This window comes from Leptonychotes weddellii, chromosome 11 (assembly GCF_054177405.1).
Source record: "Leptonychotes weddellii isolate Sample4059 chromosome 11, ASM5417740v2, whole genome shotgun sequence".
Classification (NCBI taxonomy): Eukaryota; Metazoa; Chordata; class Mammalia; order Carnivora; family Phocidae; genus Leptonychotes; species Leptonychotes weddellii.
Window position 1 is genome coordinate 38,177,553 of NC_138379.1, and position 13,247 is coordinate 38,190,799.

Sequence of the window (13,247 nt, forward strand, 5' to 3'; positions counted from 1 at the left end):
CAGTTACCACGATGAGCACTGAGTAATGTACAGAATTATTGAATCACTATATTGTACACCTGAAACTAATATAGGACTGTAGGTTAAATATCCTGGAATTAAACCTAAAAAAACAAAACTGGGTAGCATTCAAGGGGAGTTAGGCAGTTGATGGATGGGAAGTTAAAAGGTATACATCTTGAAACCAGGAATTGTTCTTGAAGAGGACGTGCCTGTTTTCCAGGTGCATGGGGCACTCAGGATTAGGCCTTATTCCATGACATTGCATTTGAAAGCTGCTTGGATGGGTAGAATGTTTTATTTATACATAAAGTAAAATTTAGGATAAATCATAATCTAACGTTACACATCTGTATGGTCTAGGATGTATCCTATATCTAAGACCATTAAATAAAATGAAAAATACACTTCCTTAGACACTAACTACATTTTAAGTACACAGTAGCCATGTGTGATTAGTGGCTACCATTTTGGACAGTACAGATACAGAACTTTCCCATCACAGAAACTTCTGGACAGTGCTGGAAAGATACTATATATGTATTCTGAGATACAGGATAAGCTCTTTTGCCCAGAGGAACCAGAGATTTTATAGTTCTTGTCTAAAGATGCCAGTTCCCAGTCTAGAAAAATTTATGAGAATTTGGTTCCTGAGGGTGAAGACTGACTGGCCTTCGGACATAGGGACCTGAGGATGGACACAGGATGGATTTATACCCAAACAGCAGATTATACTCAGTGGCCCCAGCCCTCTCATTGTGCTACTGAGGTTGGCTACAATGGGGAGCAGATGGTGGGGTGGGGAGGGAATGTCTGTGTGTGCTAGAGGAGGGGTCATAGTGGAAGAATGAGGAAGGCCGTATAACCAGCCTTCTCTGTTGATACCTTGGGCTGTATATGGCTTTGCTCCTATCACTAGGTGCTAGCAAAGGCCATGATCATATAGGAGACACTCTGGAGGTTGTTGGAAAAGATAAAGCTCTCAGCATGGCTTGGTAGTCCTGTTTCCAAGTAGTGGTGGGGGTGCTATCCTGGTGGAAACAGGGGGTGTGTGTCTGCCTGCTTAGTTCTTTAAGAGGGCAATAAAGTCTTCTAGCTATCCATTTATCCATATCAATAAAGATCTCCTAAATGCTTTGAATGCTTCATGGTATGCTCTGAAGTTAAAAAGATGTGTAAGATCTGGATCTTGCTCTACTTTAGAAAGAGATGGGCACAATAATTCCAGGTATCAAAAGTTATGCAACAAAGGTAAGCCCAGGGAATTAAGCATAGAAGAGGGAAAAAACTCTCTCCTTGGAGTTTGGGGGAAGATTTCACACAAAAGGGCACATCTGAGTGTACTTTTGGTGGGTAAAGGATATCTGCATTTAAGGTGAAGGGAAAGCTTATGCAAACACCCTTGTATAGAGTGTGCATATACGTGGTATTGGAAAGTGAAGCTAGAACGGATCGAGTGTGAGTCCAGCCTGCATATGTCCGTGGCTGTCACTTGCACGTGTGTGTTGCCTCCGCAGGGTTATTTAACCTATGGACAGTGCTGGTGGAATGTGTAAGAAATCCCTGCTAGAACCCACACGTTAGACCCAAAGACAAGGCTAATTAAAGGCAACATACACTACCAAACAAGAACATTATGTTCCAGTGTAATAATAGGGGTAGGGCTTGAAAGCTCCACTTCAGGCTTTCCAGGACCTGATAAGAAAGACATTACCCCAGGAAGGCAGAATACGGTCCCCACCCACCTGAGTATGTACTGACAGGCCACACTCTTCCTGATTTCAAAACTTAACAAAGCTACAGGAATCAAAACCGGGTGGTATTGGGCACAAGAACGGACATCTAGACCAATGGACTAGAATAGAGAGTGAGCCTAGAAACAAAGTCTCACATCAACGGGCAAATAATTTGACAAGGGTGCCAAGACCATTCAATGGAGAAAGGACAGTCCCTTCAATAGATGATGGTGCTGGGAAATTTGAATATCCATATATGAAAGAATGAGGTTAGACTTTTACCTAAGATCATGTTCAAAAATTACCTTGAAATGGATCAAAGACCTAAACAGAGCTAACACCATAAATCTCTTAGGAGAAAACACAGGGCAAAACCTTCATGACACTGAATTTAGCAATGATTTTTTGGACAGGACAGCCAAGGCACAGGCAACCAAAGAGCCAAACCAGATTTCATGAAAATTTAGAACTTGCACAAAAGGACACTGTCAAGAGTGAACAGATAACTCCAAGAATGAGAGAGAATATTTGCAAATCCTGTATCTGATAAGGGATTAATATCTAGACTACATGGAGATGGAAGGGTTGGCTCCCCTCTGAAGGGCCTTGCCAAAGGCACAAACGACAATAAGCCACTGTGGGCGTCCAGCCGGGAGGGGTATCTAAGACTGTCCCCAGGAAGAGCCAGAGGGTGAATGACCTGCAGTGCGAGAAGCTTCCTTCAATTATCCTCGGCTTGGAAGTGGTCTTCTTCCTGCCATAAACCAGCCCATATTCTGTGTCCTTTCCTGTTGCCTCACGGCACCTCTGAGAGAGTTAAGATCAAAGTACAGAGAGAGTCCAGATCTGTCCAGGTGGAGAGCGCGGGTGTGCCCTGGAAAGTAGGTGGCCGACCTCTGCCCGGCAGGCAGCCCAGTGCCATTCTGAAGCTTGGGCCATCACCACCGAGGTGGTGCAAGCTCCTAGCTCAAGCCTGATTTTTGAGCAGTTTTCAGAGAGACAGAACTCTTGCAGTCAGCCCAGCGGTCCTGACACGGAAAGCAGGTGCTCTAACTCAGGCAGAAGGGAGACATGAAGGTCCATGAAAGACACAGAATTAGGGCAATGGATCTAGATTCAGTGTTGGCTACCTTGTTCTGTTCCTTCGGAAGAGACTGGAGTGAAGGCCCAGAAGCAGGCTGCTTGTTAGAGTTGTGATTGTCATAAGATGTTTGCTAGCTTTTTAGTGACTGGTGTGTCATTGATTCCATGGCTGGAGGGAGTTGGGTAGATAATCAAGAATTCTTTTGATGTCTTAGGACATTGTTGGAGATGGGGTTCTTCCCTAGTGGTCCCCACCGGCCACTATGGTCAGGGTCCTGGTGCCCTCCTAGGGACACTGACCAGGTACGAGGGGCCAGCAGAGCCAGGTAGCACCTCCCTTCCTCGGCCTCTGCCAGCCACTTGCGCCCCTGGGCTGTGCGCTCACCTTCATCGCTGCAGCCCGGGCCCATGCAGGGCTGGAAGTCCTGGGTATCAGGGCAGGGGACACTGAGGTCCAGCTGTGCCTTCAGCATGCGCTGCCGCATCCTCTTGCCTTTGTCACAGGTGGAGGAGCTGCAGGCGGACCACGGGGACCAGTTGGAGTAGATGCAGGTTTCAGGGGTGTCATCTGGAACGAGTACGTGACAGGTTTTCCCTGGGAGCCTGTGGACACTGGGGCTGGCCCTCTCCCCCACACAAGCTCATTTGCAGATAAGATCCCTGCCGCTTGACCTGCCTCAGTGAACCTGGGTACTCTTGGGGTGGAAGCAGCTACTCACTTGCCTTTAAAAATTAAAATCATTGCAACAATATCTAAACAACAGGGAAGATCTCTTACTATCCCTTCCCTCAACACGTGAAGAGCTTTTCATTTCTAGTCCCATCTTCCTGATGACCCTATAACAGGGGTCACGTAAGGGCAGCCGGTGTTCACGGAGTGAACTTACTACACGCCAACAGCACTCTGAGAACCTTACATGTTTTAGCCCATTTGATTCTTACAACAACTCTCAATGAGGCAGGTTCGGTGATCATCCCCATTTTACACTAGGACACCGTGGTGGGATGGGAGCTTCTTGCCCAAGGCCACAGGAGGACCCCGGTTGTGTGGCTCCAGATCCCATGAGGACACGGGCTCAAGCCTAGGCTCTGCGCTTCCCTCCTGACGGTAGCATCTGGGCCTCCCCTTCCTCGCTAGGGAAGTGGTTGTGTCCATGCCTCACAGGACAGTGTGACAAAGCAGAGCGCACTGGGGATACTGTGACACCCACCCAAAGGCCCGATACCAGTGAACACATATTCCGATAGCCCACTTACACCAACTCCCTTATACTCTGTGCCCAGTCCTGGCCTTATTTTGGATGATCTTCCATGCAGAAGTCCTCAAAGATGGGTTACCAAGTCAAAGGACATGAGGTTTTTGCAGCTCTTCAAACCTGTTAGAAAACTGCTTTCCCAAAAGGTATGGCCAGTTTATGTTGCTACCTGCAACGAAGGACAACTACATACCTTCATCTTTCTCTTCTGGAGCCAGATCTGCTACAATATCGTCGACATTGTCAGGCACGATATTGCATTGTTCCCCCTGCAAAAGGACATTTTGCTTGGAGGGCTCACATTAAAGAATGGCATGCGTGGGGGACAGAGGAAGGAGGACATAAAAATCGGATGCCCGCCCCGTGTACAAATCCCAGGCCATGGTGGAGTTTTGAGCCAACATTTACAATCGGACCGAAAGAAACGGCAAGAAAGCCACAGCTTCCTAGTGCCTGACCCATGGCAGACATTAATAATCAACTGTGGAACTCACAATGAAACCGGTTTTTCTGGATCGCATCATTCAGGAGAGCACAGAACCTTTCCCTTATGTTTATTTTGCTCATTTATAGCTTATGAATAATTTGCATGCTTAGAAAGCTTGGGAGGTCCAGGAGTTCTAGATTCTGGAATATGCAAGGGACCCTATGACTCTAGAGCAGAAAGGGGTACAGTCTGCTTACACTCCTGGTGGGAAGGGTCCGTTCCAGGGTGAGCTCTACCCCATTACCTTCCGGGCGATTCTCTCGATGACAACTCTGGCCACTTGAGTGATAGACCCGCCCTCTGGATCGTAAAAAGGACTCTGAGGATGGTCCAGACTGGTCAGGGGCCGGATTTTCTCCTGGGGAATTGTGGGCTTGTTGGGTGACTGTGGGGGTGGGGGTGGGGTGGGAGAAACACAGATACAGAGTGTGGGAAACAAAGTGGTTAAAAATCACAACAGCAATTTGATTGTAATAGGATCAACAAAAGCCATGATAGGGATTTCACAACAGCTATAACTACTATGGATGTTTATGCAATTCTATCCACCCTGTGCATCGTGCAAGGAAATCGGGGACCTATACTTTCAGACTCTCCCATGTACGCAGGATTCCATCCTGATGAAGAAAAGGTTTCAGAGAGGTCATTCCAGCCAGGAGACAGCTGAACCAGGCTGGCCTGAATCCAGAGCTCTTCCTATTAGACCACGTGTTGGCAAACGAGTCTGTAGAGGGTCAGATGGTAAATATTTCAAGGCTTTGTGGGCCATCCTGTGTCGGCTACAACTCCACTTAGCTGTTGTCGTGAGAGAGCAGCCCCCCACAACATGTACTCGGGGGCGGCTGGGTTTGAACACCTTATTTACAGATCAGGTGGTAGTCCCAATTTGGCCCACAAACCATAGTTTACCAGTGTCTGTTCTAGACGGCCCTGCCGCTGGTTTTCTAATGGCTTCACATTTCCATGCAGTTGGTGTGCTGACCACAGCTGAAAAATTTTAACATTCAGGACAGAATCCAAACTCCTTAACCTGGCTGGCTGTCTGGAAACCTCCAGAATCTGGCCCAGTCTAAAGTACGGACATCAACTTCTGTTCCCCATTCTCATCCCTTCTCTTGCTCTGTGCTTCCCTCCCTGTTTCCTGCTGTTCCCTGGCTTACCTGGGAACTGCCCTTTAGCAGGTTCCCTCTCCCTGGCCTCGTGGCCAGCTGTGTGGGTCACACTGTATGTGGTCTGCGAGAGGGAGATGATGCTGACCTGCCCGACCACACCGTGCGTTCATCTACGTCATTTACGTCCAGGCCCACCAGCGCGGGACCAAAGAGGAAGCACCCAGGAACGGTCGTCCCGTCACCACTGCAGGTGCTCACCCACCTCATAGGTCACCCCACTGTCAGTGCCAGCGTCCCAGGGGATCAGGTCCTGCACCACCTTCTGGACCCAGCCGCACTCTTTGGTGCACAGATCCTCTGCAGACAGGCCCACGTTCCAGTCGGGGCTGGGGCCCATCATGGTCAGGAAGGACATCAAGTGGCGCGTCCTGTCCACTGAAAATTCAGCCGAGGGTGCGGCTCTCCTGGAAACCAAACACATTACATTAGGGGCCATGGGGGTGCACACTCTGAGGGACATCTGGCCAGACCATGGCTAAGGGAGGAGAGGACGGAAAGAAGGTGGATTCTCGGTCTTCCACGGATCTCTGCCTTTGGCCACGACTGGTTGACACCCTTTACTGTCCTGAGCCCCTCCACTGGCCACATGTGGAGAGAATCACCTGCTACCACACTGTCCAGTTCCAATGCACTCAGAGCACTTACTGTTTCACATAGGCGTATTGTTTAGCTGCTTACTGATGGTCAGCTGTCACTGGATGTGAGCTCTGGGCAAGCAGGGCTGTTGTCGGTCTTATTCCAGGGCTTGATTTCCAGTGCCTACAACAGTGCCTGGCACAGAGTAGATGCTCAGTAAAAGTGATTCAATAAATGGGCGAACAAATATCTTGTGTTACTGTAGCTGAACTCAAGCTCATCTGCCTGATGCCTAGCAAAGACAATCACTGAGACACGGCCTACGCAGCCAGGAGAAGTTTCGAGAGGGAGCCGAATGGGGAGATGGGAGGGCAAGCCTCAAATCCACCTCCCCCCGAGGAGGAGAGTCAGGGAACTTTGAAGGCAAATGAGAAAGGTCTGGGTTAAAAAGTTGCAGCTGAGCTTCCTAGTCTGCAGCTGTGATCAGTCCCCCTATCCCTTTGGTTATGGGTTCTAGTCCCCACTGTCCTTTGATCCTTCCCCATCCTTGAGGGAATGGGGATGAGGACTGCTCCGGTTACTTCCTGCTGAGATGGGGTGAGGACTAGAGTTAGAGGAATGGAAGCTCTCTGCCTGCCATTCTGCATGACCGAGATTTGTGTACTTTGGTTGGTAGTGCGGGGACTCTGTTTTACCTAGGGCCTTCGGGGAGATTGGTCGGAACCAAGCTTGTTGTAGGCACGGGTTTCCTCAGACCGGCTCTCCTGATGAGCAGTTTCAGGTCTGCTGGGGGCTGGCTGTGCCAAGCGGTGCTCCCTGCGAGGTCCTCCTTGCCTACAGGCTGTAGGAAACCCGTGGATTCTCCTAACTCCAGTGCGAGGAATGCACGGCTTTCTTCCCTCCAGTGTCACTGAAGAATGGGTGGTCAGCAGCACCCGGCAAGGTCCTGGGTGGGGAGTCTGGAGCTGGCCCTCTGCGTGCTCGCTCTGCCGGTCTTTAGTGACCCCAAGTCTCCGGGAATCCGGCGACGTAAGTGCACACCTGCGGGGCACGTCAGCCTGCTGGCAGTGAGCCTGCCCACTCAGTGTGCCTGATAATATCCAATTCCCTAATGGGAGCCCCGTCAGGAACCCCTAAGTCATGAAAGGGGTGCAGAAGGAGTCTTCTGTATAACATAGAGGCTTAAATCAAGCCCACTCTGGGGGGCCACTCTTACCCAGAGCAGAGCAACCAGCAAGTTAGTTTCCTGGCGTATCCTTGCCAAATTTAATTTTTCTTTTTTTTTTTTCCCCCAGTCGGTGGGGGGCTCCATTGACCGCGCAAGGCGTCGGGCACCACATGCATGACTTTTGCCACAAATGCTGCTCCCCGGTCGTCTGAATTGTTAGTGGCGATCCAAACCTAGGAAGGATTTTGCTTAGAAGTGTTTTGACAACTTCTGAGGACTTCCCTGAAGGGCGTGTGAAAGCTTCAGCCCAACTTGTAAAGGGATCTATAAATACTGGCAAGTATTGAAAATTCTCTGTTGTTTTGGCCTCACGGTAAAATCCACCTGCCAGTCTTGTCCAGGTTCAGAGCCTAAAACTTCCTAAGACGTTAGACAAAGTTCTAAGGTGTTGGTTTCCTCCCCCTTTTGGACAGATTTTGCAGTGGAGAGAAGATGAACTTACCTGACTTTCAATCAACAGAGGGAGAATAAAAGTTTTGTATTTAATGCTTTTAATTCTAAACACATGTCCATTTTAATTAAATCAGCAACCTTAAGTTAGCTTTAATACTGAAGAGTTTTCAAGATCATGTGAAAAACACTTGGGTTAGTTTCTGTCTTTGAGTTTTAGAATGGCCAATTCTAACAAGCACTTGCTTTTTAACGGCCTAAATAGAACTCTCGTACAAATTAGTCTTAGCAACACCATGCAGACGTAGAAACTAGCTCACACTTAGAACACATATGGACACATACAAATACATAAACAAGGTGCAAATAGGATCTTAAAGGCCCAATTTCCAAATCTCTTTTATAACACAAATCTAAGTGCAAGGTAGTATAATTTATGGGTCCATTAGGTGGTCATTTTTCTCAAGAGTCTAATGAATATGGCGGCTAAGCCGTGTTGCAAAAAAAATATTGCCCCGTTTTGGAGAATAGAGCCCGACGGGCTGCACGGGGGGATCAAATGGTCACTTCCCATTTTCCACTTAGAACATGGCCAGTTTTATTCAAAGATCCCAAAAGCTGCTACAACAAATGAACCAAACGAAGCCCAGAGCCTGGCCTCTAAGGGCCTCGGTTCCTCCACAGAAGACCAGGCTTCACTGATTGAACCAGATGGCTTCCTAGTTTCTAGCTCCTCCCTAAAAGTCAGAGCTCCACTGGCTGAACCCAACCGTTTGCTAGTCAGCCTTGTCTTAAGAAAAGGAGGCTAAGAGAAGCAAAACCCTCTACTTGGAGGCAGCTGAGTGAGAGGAAGAAATCCAAGAAAGCCAAACCAAAAGGGAGGAAGAAATAAGCTCCTTGCCACCGCGCATGAAGTACTCACCCAGACCTCTCTGTCCAAACCAAACCCCAAAGCCATTGCCTGGCTGCAGGAGTGAATTTAGGTGCTGAACCTTGGTGGGGCCCTGAGGACGGGCCCCCACGACAAAGAGCCTAGGCAACTTCTCGGGTCAGCAGGCTCCCGTTACCAGCTGGGGGCCAACAAACCAGGGGCACAAAGCTCCTGCTGGGCTCCCCATGTTTGCATGCAAACCCAAGGTCATCTGCCTAGTGCTCAGCAAAGATGGCGAGACGCCGAGTAGGCAGCAAGGATAAGGATTTATGCGACAGGCAGCCAAATGAGGAGACCGGAGGCCAAACCTCAGATCCACTTCCTCCAAGGAGCAGAGTCAGGGAAATTTAAAGGCAACCGAAAAAGGTCTGGGTAAAAAGAGCCGCCCCTGCGTGCTTACTGGTCTGCAGCTGAGGGCGGTCCCATTAACCCTTTGCTGGCGTCGTGGTGTGCCCAGCTGTGTTGGATGGGAGGTGAACTTTACAAATAACAGCTGTACAGTCCCCCGAGCCCCTGCTCAGACATTCTCACTGAATCCTCAGAACTGACCTGAGAGATGAGTGACTCCAACTTATGGATGAGGAAACCCAGGCTTAGAGGGTTTTGTTTATGTAACAGGTCCAAAGTCACAAAGTTAAATGGCGGACGGAGACCGTGACCCAAGGCAATATGAGCTCAAGATCAGTGTTCTTTTCATCATCCATTTCAAATTCCTTCTCCCTGCTGCCTTTTCACTCTACTGAGATCTACGTTGTGCCATCAGGGGGGGCGTCTCCATGGCCTGCTGCCTCCGTTGTCCTCACGGGGCTGCCTCCAGCAAGGCCCTGTGGTCCCAGAGCTCCCCCAGGGACTCACATGCTTCCCTGGCCACATCCTCCAGGTGGTGAGCAGGGACCCAGCTATAGCAGCACAGACCTTTGCCTGACGACCCCCAAGCCACAAGAGGTGATTGTCTTCAACCTCTGTCTCAAGTTGCTAAGAAGAGGTCTTACTCTTGGCCAGGGCTGGGTGAGGTCAGTGGTGGTGGTCCTCCCCCGCCCTGGGGGGGCGCTGGGGAAGAAAGCGTTCTATTCACTCAGCACATGCTTGGTGGCAGGCCCCAGTTATTTTATTTCCCCACCCCCATGACAATCCCGTGGGGTTAGAGTTATTCCGTTTTGTAGAGAAGAAAGCAAGCAATAGAGAAGAAGAGTTATTATCCCGTTTTGTAGAGAAGAACCTATAAAGGTTAATGGACCTAGAGACACAACTGGTAGGGGCTGAGGTTTAAAGGCAGCTCCGCCCGACTCTACACCCCCAGGCTGCTCATCATGGGGAATCCTTGGCTGGGGACCAACTCGTCCGTTCAGTTCAGCTGGCAGCCGGTCCACCTCGGCTGTCCGGGAGTCCCTGTGTGCCTCTCTGGAGACCGGCTGCTCTGGCTGCCCTCCCCTGTCCCCAAAAGCAATGACCCCAGCCCTGGTTAGGCCTCGTGGAACTGGACCCCTTGGGCTCTGGCAGGCCGGATGGGGTCAAACAATGAGCAGAGAGGGACGGAAGCCTGGGTGTGCGTCCTGGCACGCTACCTCTTACAGCTGTGATTCCTTGGGCAAACGACCAAAGCATTCAGTGCCTCAGTGTCCCAATCTGTGAAATGGGGACCTCCCTATGGCTACGCCAAAGTTTTAGGGTGTGTAATGAGAGAACTTGCATCCAGCACTTAGTCCAGTGCCTGGCCCTTGAGCTATGAGTACTCTATCGAGAGAGAAGCAGTGCAGGGTCATACAGAGCTCAGAAAAGAGAGGGAAGTGGAGGGAGGCCTTCCCAAGGAGACTTTACATTGTAGCCTGCTGCCAGTCTGTGTTCTGTCCCAGGAGTGCAGGAAGAGCCTGCGCCCCGGCTGTCTTTGGCCTGGTGTTGCCTTCGTCTGAATCCTCTTGCCTCCCCCCAACTCCGGTGCCCTGGCCAGGCCAGCTGCGGGGCCAGTCCCACGTGCACTTGCCCCTGCTGGGAAAGCCCGTCTTCAGTGCCTGGCAACGTGTTAGAAATGCAAATTATTGCGCCCCACCGCTGATCTGCTTCAGCAGGGACTCTGGGGTGGGACCCAGCCTTCTAGATTAACAACCCCTCCAGCTGATCCTAATGCACCTCAGGTTTGAGAACCGTTGCTCTGCTCATCTTTCAAGCCTCGGGTCATGAGCCACCTCATCCTGGGGCCTCTCTGATGCCCCTCACCGGGGCCCGTGCCCATGGTCCGTGTTTCCACACACTACCCAAGGGCTGACATCGCTCCGTCACCATGTGGTCCTCCCCGTGCAGACCGGGAGCTCCGGGGGCGGGGGAGGGCAGGAGCCCCGAGCGGCCCCCCAGGCCCCAGGTGCCCCGAGGGCCAGCTGAACAGGGGAGTGTGTGAGGACCTGAGCTCCCCCACCACGGGCTCTAGGTCTTGGCCTGAAGTCACCGACCGGCTTCCGTTGTGACACCACCTGCAGGGATGCTGCGGGCCTCCGATGAGATGCTTTTCCCGGAAGCCTTTAGAAACTGCTGTGTCCCACACCTGCCTTGCTGGCTGTGTAGATGGGCACAAACCGGGGGCTTTCACCTTCTCTTCCGGGCTGTGCGTTTACCGGCTTGGCGGTGGGTGGTTTCCGCGGCCTCTTTAAAGACCTGGCTTCTACGAGAATGGCATTCCGGGTCGCTGGGCCACTGCTCACCCAGCGGCTCTCGGGACCTGGGCCAGGGCCCGCCTTCTCGTCAGTGCGAGGCCAACAGCGCGGACATCTCCACGGGCGGTACTACGCCCCGGCCCTCCTTGGCTCTGCCCCGTGGCCGGCAGACTCGCTCTTCCATTGCCATAGAGACCAACCGCTCCACCTGTTACCTTCCCCTCCCCCTGGGCATGTGGCTTTGAGTCCGGTTAGTCATTTGTATCCTGTAATCCACGGGTGACACTACTCACCATGACAACCTAAGGGGCAAAATCCTCTCTGCTCAGGAGTCCAGTGCTGGGGAACCGGAACCAAGCCAGACCCCACAGGCCGCCTGATACTTTGCTCAGCTGATGGATGTGCCCATCTGAGAACCTGGCGGGTTTTACAAGGCATTATGCAAACTGTTCTCCGCAGATGCATTTTGGCCAACTCTGTAACTGACTGAGGTCTCCTCCAGACCTTGGTGAGTTTTAAGGAATAGGAAATTTGGGGCAACCAATCCCTGCACAAAATGCCTGACCTTAGGTTGGGTAATAGGGCAAATTTGAATCTGTAAGGACCTGGGAACAATTTTAGCAATTTTCTAGCATCTTCAGGTATGCTCTGCTCTTTTCTCTTGCCCCTGACTGGGAAATTCATCCCCTGACCCCGCCCCCCCCCCAGCTCACATAATATGTCCTGGAGGAAGCATTTCCTGACCTCTCCTCAAATCGTTTAGGACCCCTGGTGCACTTTCCCAGTGTGCCGAGCTCACTCTTTGGGATTTCTTGTTTAATTTCCATCTTGCCCATGAGGTTCCAAAAGACTAGAGATGATTCTTGTCTTGCTTACAGCTATATCCCAGAGCCTGGCTCAGAACTTGGCATGCAGTGGATTCTCCTCAAATATTTGTTTTAAATAAAATTACTTAATTTAGGAAATGAGTATGGAACTCTTGTACTTCCTTTGACCTTCAAATTTAATTTAAAAATCACCTCAAAGTATTTGTTACTTCTATAATAAAAATGCTATTTAAAATGATGAAATGGATAAGAATATATGTGAGTTTTCTTTGGAAAAGCGAGGTATGACTGGAATTCTTTAATTTGTCCAAACCATAATAAAAATTCACATTCACGCTTTCTTATATACCATGTCTTCCCATATATGATATTTTGTTAATTTGGTTTTATTTTTCTATCCTGGGATTTAAAATTTTTTTTAAAGATTTTATTCATTTGAGAGAGAGTGAGTATGAGAGAAAGAGAGAGTGCAAGCAGAGGAAGGGAGAGGGAGAAACAGACTCCCCACTGCACAGGGAACCTGATGTGGGTCTTAATCCCAGGACCCTGAGATCATGACCTGAGCCCAAGGCAGACGCTTAACCGACTGAGCCACGCGGGCACACCTGGGATTTAAATTTTTTTCAGTTTTCTAGCGAAGAGCGTTGATCTGGCCATACCGTATAACAGAGTATATTATAAATCATGATAATTAAAATGGTGTCATATTCAAGATAAAGAAATAGAAATGAATGGCATAGATTGGAGATCCCAGAAACTTTAGATAACGTATTATACAAAACAGACTTCTCACATTAGGGGGAGAAAGGAAACATTGTGCAACAGTGGGGTTGGGCCAACTTAACTGCAATTAAAAAAAATATATGGGATTCGCATCTAATTTCATACACCAAAATAAATAAATAAAAAATCCAGA

The 13,247-nt window shown here is 49.8% G+C and overlaps 1 protein-coding gene across 1 annotated transcript in view; it reads right to left on the minus strand.

Annotated features, from left to right (window-relative positions):
• Positions 1–13,247, minus strand: part of SPON1 (spondin 1) — a 231,363-nt gene that overhangs the window by 8,554 nt on the left and 209,562 nt on the right. Inside the window, exons 8-11 of the mRNA XM_081798549.1 lie at positions 5,937–6,138; positions 4,807–4,947; positions 4,269–4,344; positions 3,205–3,387 (exon numbers count right to left, since the gene is read on the minus strand). Coding sequence (XP_081654675.1) covers positions 3,205–3,387; positions 4,269–4,344; positions 4,807–4,947; positions 5,937–6,138 — 602 coding nt within the window. The remainder of the gene's footprint in view (positions 1–3,204; positions 3,388–4,268; positions 4,345–4,806; positions 4,948–5,936; positions 6,139–13,247) is intronic.